The 20112-nt window shown below is 39.5% G+C and overlaps 4 protein-coding genes across 4 annotated transcripts; 2 read left to right on the top strand and 2 right to left on the bottom strand.

Annotated features, from left to right (window-relative positions):
- Window positions 1–57: 57 nt before the first annotated feature.
- tbl3 (transducin beta like 3) lies at window positions 58–10801 on the bottom strand. Its single transcript, XM_005808755.2, has 23 exons — window positions 10642–10801; window positions 10495–10546; window positions 10299–10394; window positions 9954–10001; window positions 9728–9869; window positions 9536–9620; window positions 8688–8858; window positions 8517–8592; window positions 8343–8439; window positions 8043–8260; window positions 7111–7252; window positions 6598–6656; window positions 6390–6496; window positions 6134–6263; window positions 4748–4987; window positions 4573–4643; window positions 3987–4143; window positions 3815–3873; window positions 3141–3244; window positions 2610–2681; window positions 2264–2422; window positions 1630–1723; window positions 58–1315 (listed from the first exon to the last, which is right to left on the bottom strand). The coding sequence occupies exons 1-23, from the start codon at window positions 10671–10673 to the stop codon at window positions 946–948; spliced, it is 2781 nt and encodes a 926-aa protein (XP_005808812.1). The 5' UTR covers window positions 10674–10801; the 3' UTR covers window positions 58–945.
- A 1161-nt stretch (window positions 10802–11962) lies between these two features.
- Window positions 11963–14613, top strand: rnf151 (ring finger protein 151). Its single transcript, XM_023349087.1, has 4 exons — window positions 11963–12486; window positions 12996–13165; window positions 13263–13359; window positions 13655–14613. Exons 1-4 carry the CDS (start codon window positions 12484–12486, stop codon window positions 14120–14122), a joined length of 738 nt encoding a protein of 245 aa, XP_023204855.1. The 5' UTR covers window positions 11963–12483; the 3' UTR covers window positions 14123–14613.
- A 211-nt stretch (window positions 14614–14824) lies between these two features.
- On the top strand, window positions 14825–17059 carry rps2 (ribosomal protein S2). The gene is made up of 7 exons (XM_005808735.2): window positions 14825–14887; window positions 15169–15306; window positions 15386–15475; window positions 16003–16110; window positions 16181–16514; window positions 16750–16841; window positions 16935–17059. Exons 2-7 carry the CDS (start codon window positions 15172–15174, stop codon window positions 17013–17015), a joined length of 840 nt encoding a protein of 279 aa, XP_005808792.1. The 5' UTR covers window positions 14825–14887; window positions 15169–15171; the 3' UTR covers window positions 17016–17059.
- A 1086-nt stretch (window positions 17060–18145) lies between these two features.
- Window positions 18146–20112, bottom strand: ndufb10 (NADH:ubiquinone oxidoreductase subunit B10). Its single transcript, XM_005808736.3, has 4 exons — window positions 19864–20112; window positions 19620–19758; window positions 18574–18713; window positions 18146–18294 (listed from the first exon to the last, which is right to left on the bottom strand). Exons 1-4 carry the CDS (start codon window positions 20009–20011, stop codon window positions 18206–18208), a joined length of 516 nt encoding a protein of 171 aa, XP_005808793.3. The 5' UTR covers window positions 20012–20112; the 3' UTR covers window positions 18146–18205.

Here is a 20112-nt window from a genome sequence, read left to right as displayed (position 1 = left end):
ACATGGAGTCTTCACATGTAAAACATCATAGTGAGAAGAGTCTCTTTTTTTTATACTTTATTTCTTTATCAGATTTGAACATGTAGACTAATTTTTGTCCGTTGTTCTTTGTGAAATAGCCTGGACTAACTCAATGAGGTTCTGTAAACATCAGTTTTCAATTTTTTAATTAAGGCCTGGACTTTGGCTGGACCATATTAACCCTTCGACTGTATGGTAATAGTTGTGTTCTGGATATAAGGCGAACCTCTGCCTCAGTTGCCAAGGACAGTAAGCCCAGAACACGATGCTGTTCTGAAATACGCAAGACTAATGTTACAAAATGTGAAAAAGTTAGAGGAATATGAAAACTTATGCAAAGTACTTAGGTTGCACGAGAGCTAGTGGAGTCTAGACTTTCTTTCTCAGAGATGAAAAATAACCAAGTCTTCTGTTTAGCAATCAGACAAATAATAGGTAAAAATAAATAAAAAAATCAATATTCAGTTCAAAACCTTTACAAAATAGGCCCATAAAAAGAGATTTATTTATAAACATATGAGTCACTACATTAGAAAAATGTTGGTTCCTTGACAGGTTACATGAGGAAGCTGCAGATTTATAATCCTGTAGACAGGCGCTATGTACTGCTGCATACCTAGCTTTAAGAAAAATCGCCCTGGCACACAGCCTATATGCTTATGCAACCAGTTCTTCCTCCCCAAGGCCTCTTTGACATTACGTGAAATGAAATCAGGATAATTCGGTCGTTTTGTTTCCAGTCTAAAACCTGCATAGAGGAACTGATTAGGGGCTTAGGCAGCACAGAAATAGTTACAGTGAAACCTGTTATCTGCTTTGCATCAATTCCCCCTTTGTTTCCCTGACGACTGCAGTCAGTCAGCTAATGATCTGCAGAGTAAAACCTTAGGAGGTTTCCTTCTAGAGGCGAACTCACTGATCCTGTTAGCTTAAAGTCTGGAGTCGGGGAGCAGATGAAATCGGGAGATTTCGCATCACTTGCATTATATGATCGTCCTCCTCTTCCTCCTCTGAGCTCTCCTCGCTCTCTGACTTGCGGCGCCCGTTGGTTTCTCCCTTTTTCTCCCGTGCGTCGTTAGCAGAGGCTTTCTTCGAGGCGCTGATTTCTTCGGCCTCCTCTTCATCTTTCACCTCAAAACCAGACTCCTCTTCTTGCTCTCTATCCCCGTCATCGCCTTGGTCTTCCCTCTCGTCGGTGCCGCCTTTTGCTTTTTTTGCTTTTTCTTTATCGAGGAAAAACAAGGGATGCATCTGCGTGAGAGGAGTGGTGTCCATGTCTTCATCCTGCTCCATACTAGACGAGATGGAATAAAATGGATTAGATTAAAGATCTAGCTTGCAGATGTTTGAAGCAATCACTTGCAGTAGTTCCTGTCAGCAAGTTCAAACTGGGAAACCCTCAGCTAGGTATTTATGGATTTACAAAAATGCAGCTCAGCTAGCAATCCTTGGTCACCGTGAAGAGGAAACACTGGCACACAGTCTGTGTTTTAATTTATGCAGGAGCCAAGCTGCACGTACTCATCAGGAAGTAAGATTATTGGAAAGCTCCACATAAACCAGCAGTCAGTACAGAAGAATTTCAAACTGAGGAGTGAAACAGCTCACCCAGATGAGGCTCCAGCTACTCGCATTTTCTGCCACATGTAGTTGAGAAACATGGACGCCTGCTGCAGGCGGCCGATCCTCTCCATGTGTCTCTCTGTGGGAAGAAGAAGATGAATAAACGACCTGTTTAGTAAATTATATACACGTAAAACCCAAATAAGGGTGCCAATATGCCTAGGTACTGATTAAAATGCAACAAAATACTTTCACCTACACTAATGGCTGTTTTATTATTATGATTTCAACAGGAAGGAGAATGAATAGCTAGGGTCAAGCTTTCCACTAATAAAGTTCATGTCGCCGTCTTTCTGGCCTTTGTCTTTCTAATAGAGAGCAAAAGGTTTTCTACTTGCACACCTGCCATTAAATGTAAACTTGCAGATCTTTCCTTGATTGTCTCTGTTGGGCTATTGGGACCTAAAATGCTGCATACCTAAATTTTAGGGTTTTATGTTCATTAAACAGATCAAAATTAAGAACTCAGACAATTTTCACCTTTAAGAAAAACCCAATCTGTGCATTTTTAACTGCTTTCTGTTTCTACAAATTTAAACACACTAAATATCAGGGTGCTTGCAGTGCCAGTGTTTTACTCTAGATGCAACATGTTGTATCCATTTTGCCGCCTGCTGACCTGTGTACGGGAGGAGACCCTCCAGGTGCGTCCGGGCCCCCTGGAACTGCAGCAGCTCTTCGGGTGGCAGGTGGGTCAGCAGCACCTGGAGGACCGCCTGGGCGTCCAGACAGTTCCTGGCATTGGTGTTCCACACGACACAGTAGCGCAGGAGCGACTCTGAGTGGGACAGCAACCAGAAACATTAGATGCTGAAAAAAAAAAACATTTCAGGTGTCTGTTTATTATTAGAAAATTAGCATATGTAAGACATTAATTGCTTCCAAATAAATCAAACTGGACTTATTGTCTGTTTCAGAACCTTCTAACAATCCAAAACAGATTTATTTGTTTGTTTGTTTGTTACCTTTTTGATCTACTCGTAGCCGCAGCAGCGTCGTTTCCAACAGATCGCTGCTGTCCTCCACCTGACGAATGGCTAAAAACAACACAGCAAGACTTGAGTTAGCGGCCAGGTTTAAAACAAACAGAATATTTTGCATACAGAAAACGCACTGGCTTCTTATTTTATCAGATAAACACATTATTTTTTAAAGCTGTCCATAGAAGGACAGTCTCTTGAGATTTCTGCAGCAGGTTTGCCTCCTGTCAACACTCAGAAATCTGAACAACAAGTCATGAATACGTTTCTTCACTTCCTGTTCAAATTCTTCAGTACTTTAGCAAAAAAACAGCCATTGTTAGGAAAGAGTTTGTCTTTATGCTTCAATGAACAAGTGAGTCCGTGGGAAGCCATTCATGACAGATGGAAAATAAACGCAGTGCAGTGGAAATACGGCAAAGACAGTTTATATTGTCTTTTTATATTTTGTATATTGTATTTACTTAGCTTAGAAGGAAAACAGAATAAAGGTTGAAAACACAAGTTAAGGTCGACCTTTGATGACAGTGAGCACTGTGTGAGGCTGGTCCAGTGAGATGGCGAGACCCAGGGCCTTCAGGTATTTCTTCTCGTGCAACAAGTTGGACAACTCCTGCTGCCTTTAAACACAATGGAATAAAAACCTGAAATTGGGGTTTTTGTAAACTTTCAGCCATAATTATCAACATGAGCAGAAATAAGTAGTTGAAATCAATCAATATGCCAGAGTTTCCATATTGAACTGAGTTTCTGCAATAAATCAATCCTTTGATGATATTTTAATTTAGATTACCACTGTAAAATATACCAAATCTCAATCTCCATCACAATATTAATATGTGTAATACAGCAAATGCAAAGGATGATTTGGACACGATATTTGATAAGATTATTTACAAGTGTCATTCTTTCAAACTCTGTTTTTCAATAACATTTTTAGATTTAGGAAACTTTGAGTTAGTCATAATCGAAACTATTACAGCATACAACAATAGTATCACAAATAAAGCTTTTCTGCTATTGTGCAGCCCTTCACATCGATGGAAATGTTCAGGAAAGATTTGGTGATTTAACAAATAAATAAACCACCAAATGTCTGCAGTTTTAGGGAAAGTAAAAAGACGGGGACGAAAACCAAATTAAAGCAGCTTGATCTGTGACAAAATAAAAACAAGTTGTCCAAATCTTACTTCAGTATCTGGTCCTCTTGTTTGGCTTGTTCCTCTTCCAGCTCCACTTTCGTCACATCCTAATGATGCAAATAATGACACCAGCATGAGAGTAAGAACTATATGGTGGTATATTAGTGAACCTAATACACTCTGACCTGCTTTTTTGAGCATCAGTGAACTCTGAACTCACCAGCCACACTGTGATGTTTGAGTCTGCCGAGCCTGTCACCATCTTGTCGTCCTTACGGCTGCCGTGGAGACCCCACACTTTATCCTGGTGGGCATCCAATGTTTTCACACACTCATTGGTCTTTATGGTCCACAGCTTCACTAAACCATCTGAACCACTGAGGGGAGAAAAAGTTAATCAACAAGGTTTTCATGCAGCTGTGTGTATTGAAGACAAGATAAAAAAAGTCTTTTAAAAAAGCTTTAGCAAAAATCTCACTGCTTAGTATGTATACTTAAATATCAATTCTGCTTTTTATCCAGTTATTGGGGCAAAATACAAATGCAAGCCACACTTTTCAGTTGTTTAAAATTCAGATTTCTTCCATTAAATATTATACACTAATACTACTGTGTTCTGATCTGTCACATAAAATCAAAATAAAGTTTGAGAGAAATGTGAAAAGAAGTATTAAATATTTTTGCAAAGTTCTGGGTAGCTGACCTTTATTGTTTTACGCAATCATTCTTTACGAACACCACAATGCAGTCATACGGCGATCTCGTAAAAGGAATCGGCAATAATGGGAACAGAGGTAAGTTAATACCTGGTCAGCAGCTGGGTGCCACGGCTCACAAAGATCACTTTCAGAACCGATGCGTCATGGCCCTCAAATGTCTTAACAGGAAGTAATTTGAAGAGCAGTCCTCAGTTATCTTATCGTGCTTTGAAATGAAACACACATCATAACAGACATGCGAGATGCCCTGATGCTGACCCACCTTGAGGCAGCTGAAGTCCTGCAGGCCCCACAGCTTGGTGGTGCCGTCTGCAGAGGAGGAAGCCAGGATCTGGTCCACGGGAGAGAAACACACACTCCAAATGCCCCGCCGGTGGCCCCGAAACACACCCAGGAGTCCCAGGTTTCCGTCCCCCGACAGGGACCAGAGTTTGGCTGTGCGGTCCTGCGAGCCGGAGGCCAGCAGTTTGTCGTTGGGAGACACTGAAACACTGTTTACATCCTGCAGAAACAATGAAGAAGAAAACAACAGGAATCAGCTGGAATGGAATCAAAAAAAGTTCAGAGCCCTGAAGATTAAAATGTTAAAAATAAGGATGTGCTTCGAAGTTTCTCTTCCTGACTGAAATAGATTCTTATCATTCATGCATTCAAGAGTTGCTTCCAAGGTAAAAGGGCTTGACATTTTCACAATGCGTTAAAGGAATGTGACACAGAAAAAGGAAAGCTAGGTAACCTGGCACAGATAATACTCTGATTGTTCTTTTGTTCGTCTCATGCCTGAAAGTGTGCGTGTGTAGCGGGAAAAAGTGCTGCATGGAAATTTTTCTTTCCGGTATCAGGCTAATGGGAGACAAAACCAGGAGTGAGCAAAACTCCAAAAATGATCCTGCATTTCCTTCTGAGCAGAGCTGCCATGCATGAACCTGTTTCCATGACAGACATCTGGACTTGGGATTTTAGCCTGCTTTGGGTAAAGGGAAATATCTTGTTCTACAAATAAAATCTGTCCCTTATGAGCTTAAAAAAACACATATCAAACATTTACTTGTTTGTGGATCTAGAAAAGGTGATGCTCAGCTTCTTCTTCCTTAACTTCAATATTTGACATGTAATTAAGGTAAAATGTTGGATGGAATATGCATTAAATCAACAACAAAAGACTCTCTATGTCCTGTATAAACATCCACACAAAGATGCAGACAAAGACAGGGTTTTTTAAAGATGAGAATAAAAGGGCCAAAGAATAAATGAATATATAGCATTTTCTAATATGGTGAAACATTAAAAACCACTCTTCAAAAAACCTACACAAAAACTGCACTATATGTGTTGGCACCCTTGGTAAAGATGTGCAAAAATTTTTTTTATTAGAGTATCACAATCTCACATTTTGGGTTCTGACAAATCTCCATTTCAAGATTTCCGAATTTTCCAGACTGGTTTCTGGATTTTCAGATTTCATGAGATTTACTAAGTTTTATTTTTATTTATTTTTTCATCAATCATAAGGTAAAATACTATTCCAATGTTTTCTTCCAACATCTGGATACATTTAGGTAAGACATAAAATATATACAAAAATATACAACACAATATAATAAACAGACCACAAAAATACTGTGATTTTTTTGTTGTTATCTTGTACCTTGTCATGTGCTTTCTCTGTGCTGCGGGGGCTCAGCTGATGGATTTCTTCACTGGAAAACTCGGCTGGCAGATCCCACACCTTCACGGTGCAGTCTTGGCTGCCGGTCACAATGAAGGACGCTTTCATCCTGGACACGAACAAAAATGGAAATTCACTCAAACAGCTGGATTAATCAGCAGCTGTCACAATGTGGGTGTGTGTATGTGTGTGTAAAGGAAGACGAGAAACCTCAGCAGTCAGAGAGCAGCTTTACCTGGAGCAGCTGATGGAGCCAACAGCATTAGTGTGGCTGGATCCCTGAGCTACACATCGGACCTGACCGCTGTCACTGTTCAGCTGCCAGACACGCACTGACCGGTCCTACGCACACACACACAAAACAGCATGCAAATGTATATGGCTTCCCAACAATCTGTAGGTATATGTGCTACATGACAAACAAAGTCAGAGTTTGTGTTTACCTTTGCGCAGCTTGCAAACAGAGAGCCTTTTTTGAACACATCCAGAGTGAGGACAGTATCTGAGGAAGATAAACAAATAAAACAAAGCAGTGATAAACATCTTCATCTAACCTGCTCAGCAAGTCATAAACTTGACTATTACAGACCTGATCTGATTAGACTCTGGCACACAGATTTTATTGCTTGTCTTTTGTGTAGAAAGAGTAAATAATTTAAAATTCTCACAAATGTTTGACGCCTTTTTATTTGTTAGCTGAATGCTTGTAAAAATCAGAAAATTCGACTCCAAACAAACTTAAAATCATCTCGTTAGGGAAGTTAGAAAACCCTGTTAATGCACATATGAACACTTCTGCACTGACTGGCTCGTTTCATTGTTTTAAGCAAAATCCTTTTGGAGGCAAACAGCCAGAAAGTAAAAGATCATGACAGAGCTCAGTGAATCAGATTAACACCCTGGATGTGATTCCCACCCAGCCAGAGGACAGGTGCTGCCCTCTGCTGGTCACTCACCTGTGTGTCCGTAGAGAATCTGGCAGCTGTTAGTGAGCAGCTGGAAGACCTTCAGCTGACAGCTGTTAGTGGCCACCACGATGTGAGTGTCATCTTTACCCAGGAACTTCACGTCCAGCACCTCGTCGTTGTAACCCACAAACTACGAGAAAGAGACACGTTTCCATGAACTCTAACATAACCAATATCTGCATAATCTAGCAGATATTACCTTCTTAATACAGCAAAATCATAAAATAATCCAACATACAACTTCGATGAATTTTATAAACCAGAATCTGGTGCACAAGTTTGAATTAACACAAGTATGTACAAGCAAATTCATACATACACCCGCTTAAATACTTGGATTAATTTTCCAGATGGTTGCTAAGAAACCTTATGCTTCTTTTAATCATCAACCAGCATCTGGACTAAAGATTTGAGCCATCTTCTAAAGAGTAAAGGTGGAACAGATTTGAAGTGAATGTTTTCACTTATAAGAATGTTATGTGAATATTTCTATTCACGTAAGGTTTATTATAAACCTGCATTATCAATTCCAAAATGGTGTCACTTCTCTGCTGCAACACCCAACTATGTCCAAGTTTCAACCACACAGATGTTATTCAAGGTATAAAGTCAAAGGTTACAAGAACTGTCGCAAAATCACTGCAATGAACAACTCTAATGTAATTCTTAATTAATTCTTATATTACTTCTGCAGCAGTAATATAAAGGCATGATGGCACATGAAATTGTTTGCCAGTATTGTGTTTAAAACAGTCTAGACGATTTATGTTATAAATAACCTTCCTCTTATAATTGTATTTTTTAATTAGCAATAGTAGAATAATAGATCAGTCTGGCTAACAGGCTTCCTAAACAAGACAGCACATGCAGCATGAGTCATGACTATAATCAGTCAATAATAAGTAAGTTGCAGTACTGACTTGCTGCTGTGTGGTGAGACTGGGCAGCTGGTAGAAGAGTATGTTGTGCTCTGCAGTGACCGTGGCCAGTCTGGAGGAGGCAGGCAGGTGGAAAAGGTACGTCAAACTGCGAGGGTCGTCGTCCTCTTTGTCTTCCTCAGAGGAAGGAGTGAGGGTCGAGGGAAGGCTCTGGGTATAAACACAGCGAGCAGTGCTTGCCTCCCACACTCTCAGCACACCTGCAGGGAAAAAGGGGAATAAATGTGAGGCATAGAATTGTAAAAAAAAAAAAAAGTACTTAAAGATAGTTGTGGATCAAACCTTTGCTTCCAGCAGTGACAAAATGCAAGGTTTTGCTTTTTACTCCGATCTGAGATAAGTCTGTCTTCTCAGGCAGCAGCACAACTCCCTCAACAGTCTGGAGACAAAAATAAACAAACACTAAGTTTATTTTTACTGAAACAGAAAAAATGGGAATGCTTTCTCACATCTTACCTCGTAAACAGGAACAGTTCTTTTAGCCTGGCGAGATTTGAGGTCCCAAACAGTACAGATTTTATCCCTCCCAGAACTACAAGTAAAACATTAAGACTAATCAGTGCCACATCCGAAAAGCAGTTGTGTAATAAAAACAAACTGCGTAGGTGCTGGCCATTTTCTCCATACCTGATCATGGTGTCACCGTCTTTGCTGAAGCTCAGAGAGGTGACGGCGCTGTAGTGGCTGTCCAGGACACACACACACTGGCTGGAGCGCAGGTCCCACAGCCGAATGCCGCAGTCCACAGATGAGGAGAACAGCTGCAGTCGGCTGATGTCAGGGTGGAACTGGACCAAGCTGCACAAACACACAGTCGAAAGCACGTTTTGTTTTCTAATCAAAGTCATGATTCTGTGTGGCTGGATGATGTTTAACCTTCACAGGGTGTTGCAAAACTATTCATATTCCTCAAATTTTCTCATATTTTGTCATATTACAACCACATAATATCAATAATAACAATATCCAATAAGGTCCACCTAAACTAACAGACTGAGCAAGAAAATTATTAAGCAGAGATCAACTGCAGGATGACTACCCCAAACATCCAACTAGAGGTACAATGCAAAGGTTTAGTTATAGATATGTGTTAGAATGGCCTAAACCTAAATCCAATTGAAAATCTCCAGCAAGACTTGAAAATGTATGTTCACAGAGGCACTCCATCCTCTGAGCTGCTTTATAAAGAGGAATGGGTCGACTTTCAGTCTCTAAATGGGTCAAGCCAGTAGAAAGACTTTAAAGGACTTGTCTCTCTATTTGAAAATTATTATGTTTTTTTACACGCTTCACAATTTTGCACCATTTTGTGTTCATCTTAAAGTCTTAATGAACTGATATTTGTGGCTGTTTTGTGACAAAAACATCAAGGCAATAGCAGCACTTCTGCAGCAGCAATATAAGAGCATGATGGCACATGAAATTGTCTGTTTTATCCTCATCCTTGGGCCTGGTCCATAGTAACAGACACTTACTGTACTACACCGGATGATCCTTTGAGGTTGTGAGTGCAGTACTGCTTAACCACATCCCAAACTTTTATGGTAGCGTCACAACCGCCTGCAGAACAAACACAAATCAGAAAAACATACTTTTTTTTTTTTTTTTTGATGATGATGATGTAGCAGGGGTCAGGTGATTTGTGTTCAAATCATGGCATTGCTGACCTGTGGCAAGTAGGGTGGAGCTGGGGTCAAAGGTCATGCTGGCCACAGGGATGGTATGAATAGCCTTCCAGGAGCGAGTGCAGGTACCCTGCCTCCAGTCCCACTGCTTCAGGAGCAAAGCTCTGCTGGCTGTCACCAGCAGCTGGACACAAAGGAAACATGAGTTTCTGTTTTAACCTGATCTGTTGATACACCCTGAAGCTTAGGGGAAGCACTCACTACCGACCTCATCATCACAGCTGACTGCAAATGATGTGATATCCTCTTGATCATCCTGCGGGGCGTATTTGGACAAAGTTAGGAAAGAAAAAGAACACAAAATGCTTTTATCACTGAGTGCATCTAAATGTAGTTTACTTACATTAACAAAAAGCAGACAATTACATACAAGTTGTTGTGTTTGTGACAAAGAACCACAAGGAAAAATGTCTGGGAAAAATTTATATAGCCAAAAATAGTTTTACTGATAAAAGAATTTCAGCTGAGATTTTTATTTCACTTTGAGCTCGAATGTGACCAAGTCAAACTACTTTATTGTTATATTTATGCCTCAAAGTCGATATGAACTCACATGCTCCACACAGTGGACAATCTTGCCCGTGCTGATCTCCAAAACATTGACACGGGATCCACATGTGCAGAAAATGTACTTCTCATCTTTGCTGATCTGGAAAAAAACACAGATAGACAATTTCACATTTAGAGTCCAACTCACTCACCCTCCAACCAACACACAGCTCAGCTTAGACAAACTTCTCAGAGCTCACCTGCACTTTCCCTCCTTTGTAAAACGGCTCAATTTTGCTGGAAACAGCGTAACTGAAACGATATTAAGACGGAAATGCATCAACGCGAGGTTACAGCTTTCCATCACACACTTTCAGTCGGGTAAGAGCGACGCAAGATAAACTTACTTCGTCTTGAACTGCAGGTTTGTGTTCGCCATAATGATAGCCGGAACCTCCAAAGCAGAATATTTTTAGTAAACAAACACGATATAAATCACCGGTTTCTCATTTCACACGTTGACTACAGCCGCCACCATCCGTTCCGCATGTTGTTGCCCGAGTCGCACGCGTTGTACGTCATCTGAGTGAGCGGAGCGGTGATTGGTCAAACGTTCAGGACGTAAAACACTACGTACAATTCTGTTAGAAGGTTGTTTTTTTTGTTTGTTTTGTTTTTTTTTATTAAACAAACAGTATACAAAGACTCGTTGAGGTATACGAACATTGCAACATAGGTAGAAAAAAAATAAACAAAAAACAAGGGGCTAAGACTAAAGATAAGCACATAAACAGTAAGGCAAATGAATAACAATAGAGCAAGATTTTAAAACAAAAGAAAAGTAGAGATACTGGCAGTTACTTTTTTTTTGCAGAAATAGATTTCAAATGTTTCAATGAGGTGTAATACAATTTAAATTGGTTAAGAAAAAAATCAAAACAAGGTGTAGAATCTCTCCATTTACAGCAGTGTGTGTGATATTTAACAAGCAAGAAGACAATATTTACCATGTCAGATATTTGACTATCAAGGCCATCAACATAGTATAATATGTGGGTGATGGTTATCTGTGGGATGTCTTCAATTTTAAGGGACGACCTGTTTTTAATGTCTCTCCATAGTTTAAAAGAAAAAGGACAGGAAAAAAAGAGTTGATTAAGGGATTCTTCTGGACATTCACAAAAGGCACAACATGTTGAATCAAATTTAAATCTTTTGTGCAAAAATTCAGCCACTGGGTAAAAAATTGTGAGAGATTTTGAAGTGAGTTTCCTTAACCTTTGGTGAAATCGGCCATTTTACATACTTGGAGAACGCCTTCTTTATAATAGACAGATTGGTTGTTGTCAAGATACTATCGTTGTAATCATCCTGTTAGAAGGTATGTACGCTAACTCGCCGGCCACGTTTGTGGGGGAGGTTTACATGGAGGTTCTTGATGTTTCTGTTGTAGAAAATAAAATAACTTAGAACCTCGAGAGTTACGCAAGAAACCACAGAAAAGAAGTGGTTGCAGTGTTGACCTCGCAATGAGATAGTTTTAAAATCTTGATAAACTCTTTAAATATGTTATTTGCACAAAATAAACACACCGATGATGTTCCATGTAAGATAAGCTATCAGTGGCATTGATTTGCAAGTGAGAATACATTATTATCAGTAAATATATGCATTAATTTGCAATAAATAACTTTTTACTTAAAAATATGCGATCTTAGCAAGTTGAATAAAATACACGATGAACCCCTCTCTCTCAAAGGTCTACTGAAATGGGGTGGTGAAAGACTTTTTAATATGTGATCACAGGTGTCCCTCTCCAATATGGCGGCTTCATTGTCGTGCCAACCTGTTTGTTACCTTTGCTAGAAATAAACATTATCCCAGTCCTAGCTCTGAAATGTTCTTTTTAGACTGAGTAAACAGAGTTACTAAGATTACTGCAGACAGATTTAAAATGTTTTATATGGGTTCAGTTACAACAATAGGCAAGTGCAGGTTTTAAAAGTCCCCGTTAGACACGGGAAGCTTGAGTTTGATGCTAGAACAGCAGGGAAAGGACGCTGCTTACAGTAAAAACTAAAGTCTCCATTTGTCCGGGCGCACTCTCTTCTTCATGTTCTGTCAGGAATGTTCATGTGTGTGTTGCATTGATAACAAGGGTGTGTGTCTGTGTGTGACATGTGAGAGATCGATAATATGGAGTAAAGCAGCACCGAGAATGGAAACACCATAAGGGACGAGGAGTTGCCATGGTAAGTAAACACCAGTTTATTTGCTTTAGTTGTATTTTATTTATTTATGATGGACACCATAAACAAATTATATTTTTTTAAAAATTATAAACATAGGCAATGGTAAAATCTTTGGGAAAGAAGATATTTGTATTTTGCTCTAACTAAATAAGCAAATACTTCTTTTATCATTACAGTTCATATTTGAATTAATTAAATACTTAATAAGCCAAACATGATGTTAAAATAATAGGAGCTAGTTAATGACAAAAAGGGAAGAAAATTGCTGTGTGTAATGTTTATTTTTTTGTAATCATGTGATTGGTCATATGACTTTCCAGAACAATTCTGTTTTGTTGCCCCTTCCTTTATGCCAAAGAGCTATTGTAGGGAGCTGTGGGGACATGATGTTAGAGAGAACATGTTGCTTCATTTATGATTGTTATCAGTTTTCCTATGTTGCTTTTATTCCATAACCAAATGTTATTCAACAAAGTCTATGCTATAATAAAGATTTGACACTGCACTAGGCTGACCCAGACCTTTCAGCACAGAGTGGGGGCTACGACGTGGAGCTGTTTGTAGACCCTCCGGACTACGATTTGATCTGCACCATTTGTCAGGGGGTCCTCAGATGTCCAGTAAGAAGTGCATGCCACCATATCTTCTGCAAGAAATGCATCTTACAGTGGCTGAAAAGGTCTACAATACTTTACATCTAAACAGTTTTGAAATATGAACTTTAATTTATTGCTCAAGTGGAGAAGTAACGACAAGCTGATATTTATCTTGTGCAGACAGGAGACCTGCCCCTGCTGCAGGAAGCCGGTAAACCCAAGCCTGATCTTTGTCATGTTCAAGTTGAGCAAATCGATTGGACGCTTGAAAATAAAGGTAAGAAATTAAAACCAGTTTAAATATGTTTGTGGGCTGTCATATCCTTTATTAGACATTTACTTCAATATCTTATTGGCTGAAGAGTATTTTATAGGGTTTGTTTACACTTTATATGACTGACTACTCAAACAAACTTGACATTGGGAATGTAATGCTTAATTCCACATTTGCTTGGCATTAATTCAATATGAATTAATTCCTTTGTTTCCTGAGTTACTCTGCCAAATATTGCATGCCTAATTTAAATTATGTAATTGTTAAAAAAAAATCTGTGTGTGTATCTCTGTCACAGTGTAAAAATGAGATCCGTGGCTGTGCAGAGACCTTTTCCCTCTCAGAGCAGTACTGTCACAGCATGACATGCCTGTACGAGCTCATCCCCTGCCCGTACCAGGGCTGCAGGGCGCAACTCCTGCGCAGGGACATTGACACTCATGCGCGCCACTGTGAGCACTGGCGGCAGCCCTGCCACATGGGCTGTGGGACAATACTCACTCACAGCACCCAGACTCAGCACAACTGCTACAAACAGCTGAGGCAGGAGTACGAGGCCAGGCAGAGGAACCACAGGGCCATCGCCACGGCCCTGCATAGGAAGATGAAAAGGATGCAAAGCACCATGGCCCACATGAAGAGGCAAATAGGGTTAATATGTGAGAGCCTGGAGGTAATGGATGACCTACACGAGGTGGAAGAGGAAGTGGACCTTGGAGAGAGCAGCGGCAGTTCCAGTGGGTCTTCAAGCAACAGCAACTGCTAAGGGAGCAAATTGCTCATGTGTTTGTTTTCTTCAGGTGATGTGCTTAAAATGAGTGATTCTTTGGCCAGTTTGTTCTGTAGACCTAATTATTTCTTAAATAAATTATTCAGTATTAAATTGTCTGTGAATTTTACCTTAGGAATAGAGAATGAATCAATTTGTTGTTGATTGATAATTAGTACAAACACTTTAAATGTAGAATTATGAATACTTTGACTATTTATGAGCCAAGCAATACTAAGATTGCTTGGCTCATTAGTCATTTCAGCAAGACTAATGAATTAATAGAATACAAAATATGTAATTATGTATAATAAGAAATTATAATAGCATTAGTAGCATTGTGAATAGTGATAACAATAGTACTAAAAATCATAATACATACCTGCAACCTTTAAAACACTTTACATTTCAAGTTTCCTAAAACAAAGGTGGATAATATCACCTTAAAAGAAAGAATAATGTGTGTTGTTCTTTCTTTTAAGTGTTTAAACCATAGCAGAGCATTTTAAAGGGAAAAATTATATATCTGCAGCAATTATTATGTCATAGTATTTTTATTATATTTGAAATATTATAGCATTTTTGTAAAATATCTATTTTTAAACATATGTAATATTAAGTGGGGTAGGAATCACATTTGCAAAAGCTACCACTAGAAGCAGCAGAGAGCAGATTCTCTCCTCACGGAAATATCGCGATGACACGATCCAGACAAAACCCGGCGGAACTTCTCATGGTTCTTCTTCCTGTTATACTGATCACGTAAGTGGACGTGCTGTTTATCTCTTGTGTTGAAATCTTTAATTATCCAATGCATCGTTCACGTAAACACATTATTTTAACACCCAGTCAAACATATAGACGTCCGTTCTTATTTATCTGTGGATATTTAAGTGCAAATGGAAACTAAATGTACACTTTTAAATGAAAGAAAATCGCAAAACATGGCGGCGATGCTCGTGTCTTGTAGAGATGATTAAACTTGTATTTTATCCAGGTATAGCAGATAATCCAATGTTTGGGTTTGATTTGAACATTTACAGCAAATGGCGGACGACGCCGGTGGTAGAGGAGGTTTTCGCGGAGGCTTTGGCGCAGGTGGCCGCGGTCGTGGCCGTGGACGCGGCAGGGGCCGTGGAAGGGGCCGCGGTGCTCGGGGTGGCAAGTCCGAAGACAAGGAGGTAGGATTTTTATTTGGATCAAGCTAAACTCGGTTGATTTAAAGTGTTACTTATTAACAGTGATGCTCTTTCCTTTTAGTGGGTTCCCGTCACCAAGCTGGGCCGCCTTGTTAAGGACATGAAGATCAAGACGCTGGAGGAGATCTATCTCTACTCTCTGCCCATCAAGGTAAGAGCATCAGCTATTTTATATAAAATATGCAGTGAATATTACTTCCTGTGTGATTCTAGGGAATGTGTTTTTTTTAATCTAAGCTTTTGTGATCTGTCCCTGTTATATATGTGACATATTACCTAATGTATGTAGTTTTTACCGGTTTGTGTGTTTAGTGATAATCCCCATAGCTTTTTATTTTCATATGCCACATCTTGAATGCAATTTCAGAAAGTTATCAAGCTCTGTCACTTTAAACTTATCCTTCTGTCCACCTCTCCATCTGTCCTACAACTTTCCATTTGTTCAACCAGTTGCTTTTCTGTCATGACAGAATCTGTTACATCCTTCCACCCACGTTTCCCATTTCCATCTTTTCTCTACATCTGTTAGTTTGTCCAACGCATCTCAAATCTATTATTCTGTGTCATTGTCTTTTCCTCCAGCTTTCTCTTTTTGGTGGTAGTCGTCACCAAAAAGTCTCAGCCTTTATAAAATATTATTATTATTACATGATGATGAGATGTTGTTCCTGTTTGTAGGAGTCTGAGATCATTGACTTCTTCCTGGGTTCTGGTCTGAAAGACGAGGTCCTGAAGATCATGCCTGTCCAAAAGCAGACCAGGGCTGGTCAGCGCACAAGATTCAAGGTAAACTGAGTGTCTTGCGACTCGTTTTGTTGAATAGTTGCCCTCTAATTTTGTCCGTCCTCATTTACAGGCCTTTGTTGCCATTGGCGACTACAACGGCCATGTTGGTCTGGGAGTGAAGTGCTCCAAGGAGGTAGCTACAGCTATCCGTGGAGCCATCATCCTGGCCAAGCTGTCCATCGTTCCAGTCAGGAGAGGTTACTGGGGTAACAAGATCGGCAAACCCCACACCGTGCCCTGCAAGGTGACGGGTCGCTGTGGCTCGGTACTGGTGCGTCTCATCCCGGCTCCCCGTGGTACTGGAATTGTGTCGGCGCCTGTGCCCAAAAAGCTGCTCATGATGGCTGGTATTGATGACTGCTACACCTCCGCCAGGGGCTGCACCGCCACGCTCGGCAACTTTGGTAAGTTGATAAGTGTTTGGAGTTTAATGCAGAACAAATGAGTCTTTGAGTTTCTTCTTTGCTCTGCTCAGCTTCACCTCGGCAATGGTGTTGCTGTCTTTATTATCAGGAGAGAAAAGAACGAATACCATACGTCTTCTCTGTTCCCAAGCTACTGTGTTGAACATCTTTATTTTTTAGAACAGATTTGTGTTTGTTTTGTGCATCATCCACTAATTACCTTTATCTTTACTAGCTAAGGCCACCTTTGATGCCATCTCAAAGACCTACAGCTATCTGACCCCTGATCTGTGGAAGGAAACAGTTTTCACAAAGTCTCCATACCAGGTCAGTGCAATGGATATTTTTAAAAAATTTTAATTTCTTTTTTTTAAAAGTTGTATATGTACAGTTTTGGTCAAAATCTTTTTGTTTTTTCAGGAGTTCACCGACCATCTGGCTAAGACTCACACCAGGGTGTCTGTGCAGCGGGGCCAGCCTGTGCCAGCTCCTACCTCCTAAATGTTTTGTACAGAAGATCGTTGAATAAACGTTCTGTGATACCACTTGATGCGTTTTGAGTTTTGCATCATGCACAAGTTTCTTTTGCAATCTGAAAAATAATAGTGCTGCTGCTGACTTTGTACTTTTAACTTATTTCACCGTAAGATTAAATAATTTGCTTGGAGGTGGCAACATGGGGATACAAATATATTGGGATTTATTGATCCATTTCATGGGCAGGTGTTGCTCAGGAGCTCTTACTGAAAAGTGTCAATTTTTGAGAAATTAAAGTTTATGTATTTTTCAGCATGCATGTTGAGTTTTTGAGCAAACTTGTGATTTAAACATACCTAGCATCTAGAAAATGTAAGCCCTGACAGGAATACCCATGCTAAATATGTATGAGAATCCAAAAGACTTTATACCAAATGATTACCGATAGTTTAAAGATCAGGCTATAATCTTAATGCATAATTAGTTCAGACTTTCAGGGTAGTATTTTATAAATAAATGTGGATATTTCATTAAGTGACCTAAAAAACTGGCACATCTTCACTTTAAGAAAAACCTGTATATGGGTTTAAATCCAGGTTTCTAGATTTTCTTCTGTACTGTCCCTGGGGAAAAATCCAGAACAAAAGGCATTCTACTCATTTGCCACATTCCAATCCAAGTTGTTCAGCTGATAGATCCACTTGGTTCGAGTTACTGGTAGATTAACTGGATTGCAGATGAACCATTTTTAGTATAAAATAACTCAGCGTAACTTTGAAATTGAGCACATTCAAGGATGTTCAGGTAACTATAAAATGGTAATTTAACACTGAATTAAATGCTACAGCAGAATTCTATATTAACAGAATTTAAAAACCCATTTGAGTCTTGACCTCTTCAAATAAAAATATAGTATTTTTCAGATTTTTTAAAATGAATATATATATAAATAAATCTCAGCAATGAAGATATTTTGTATGTGAATGAACTTAAGGACAATGACAAAAACAAACCAAGCTGAAATAACTCAGGAAATCGGCTGAACCGCTCAGATTTTTTCACAACCTGGCAGAACTGGTCAAGTTAGCAGCCAGTTGACATTTATGTTGGAAAAACAAATTGGGCGGGGGGATTTAAAAAAAAGCACACAGAAACACATTTTACTCACATAAACTTTATTTTACAATTCATACACTAGACAGAAAGGACCATTTTTAAGCACTTTGGGCCTGAGCGGCCATCATTCGTTCTTTTTGCTTCATTAGACATTTCCTCGCATTAGCGTAGGCCCCAAGGTCTCCATCTGGGGAAGAATTAGGCCACAATTAAAACGTGCAAGGATTCCCTAAATCTAAACATTCTCATGATTTGCTTGGACTCAAAGTTATGTTTTTGTTTTAATTTTAAAACAAGCAACAAAAGTCATTTTAGAGCCCAGGTCCTTCCAGTCTTTGCTCTGTTTGAAAAAAATGAAATGCACATCTCTATGCATAACAATGTAAAAATGTAATGCACAGTAACACTGTGGCTTAGCTGTAATGTTGCACTAAATGTGTCCAGGTTTCAGCAGTGAGATACTTACAGCGTGACTGGAAGTTCTTGGTCACCTCATTGAACTGCTGGATTTCTTTGGTGCAGTTCTGCTGGTAGCTGTGCCCTTCTCTCTGCTGACAGGCCCTCATTCGTTCCTGGATCACCTTCACAATCTCCTGATCCACTTTACTGTGGTGAGAAAAATGATAACCAAAAGTGGTAACCAAGTTCACTTTCCACAGAGGAACAGAAGTGACACCTTTCCTTGATCCTGTTCAACATTGGACAAAATCCGAACACTTTGGAAGTATGTAAGTTAATGGCAAGACACACTTGAAAACAACAAAGTGAGAAATATCACTGGTCTGTCCATAAAATGTAATTAAATGTTACATTTAAACTCTTCATGGCATTTCAGTAGTATCTTAGCTTCCACTCAGTACAGTCTGTGGACTTACTGTAGAGCTTTATAGCTAGATTAGAGCCAGAAAACCTTATTGATTCTTCAATAAAAAGTAGTTTATTCATTTATATCTGCAATACCAAATTTGTTTTCCAGCTGAAAAAACATGACTTAATATATTTGGGTTTTAGAGGAAAGAAAAGTACTAAACTTCCACAAAAAAAGAGTGAATGCATTTTCTTGAAAAGAAAATTGCTCATTTGTGAAATAAAAAAAAAAACAACAGAAATGAGATTGGTTGCCTAATGAGAAAAATAATGACAAGACTCACTGTTGTGGGATTTTTATTGATATACTGCATGAATGAAAATGCATAGAAACCCTGCTAATGCAAGTCTTTTAGACTTATTTTTTGAAAACACTGATTATTTCTATATCAGCTATTTAGAACCGCATTTGGCCTCAGAGAAGCCGGATGAAGACTCAAATTGAACTCTAAACAGATTCACGCCTCTTCTGTGGACTCCATTGCTCCCAAGAGCAAATTCATAAACAGGCTTAAATGCTTTTTTATATTATTGTTTTGCAGATTTAGAGCCTTAAGGTTCCTTGCGTCAGGATTATGTCTCATATTCCCACACACAGTGTTTTGCAAAAGTTTATATATTATTATATTATTTGTTCCAACTCACTAGTCTCTCCTCCACTGCATGTCAGCCTCATAGTAGCAGGTGAAGTCTCCCTCCTTGCAGTCCATCAGGTCGGGAACACGGCGAAACTTCTGGTGGTAGTAGACCAGCTTATTTTTAGACCGAATGCTGTCGATAGTATCTGGATAAAGAGAGAAACAAGCTTCATGCTGAGGGAAGGAAAACCAAATGAAGGCTATGTTAGCTTGCACTGTGTCCTGTTGTTAGCCCCGTTAGCTTCTCTTACCTCTAAATGTGGTGACAGGAAGGTCCACGGTGTAATAGAAGAGTTTAGACAGAATTAGAGCTGGGTTTGGCAGCGCCGTCTGCTTATCCACGGCTGGAGTTTGTCGCGGAGGCTCGGGGTATGCTGCTTTATCATAGTCGTCGGGCATTTTGTGTCTTGTTTTGCTCAAGATTATACAGATCCTACCGTTCGACCTCGACAGAGTTCCTTTCGAGGTGGCGCATGCGTAGCAGACACACCACAATGGCG

The sequence above is a fragment of the Xiphophorus maculatus genome, chromosome 16 (assembly GCF_002775205.1).
Source record: "Xiphophorus maculatus strain JP 163 A chromosome 16, X_maculatus-5.0-male, whole genome shotgun sequence".
Lineage (NCBI taxonomy): Eukaryota > Metazoa > Chordata > Actinopteri > Cyprinodontiformes > Poeciliidae > Xiphophorus > Xiphophorus maculatus.
Note: the sequence above shows the minus strand (reverse complement) of the source record. Positions and strands in the feature narration are given on the sequence as shown.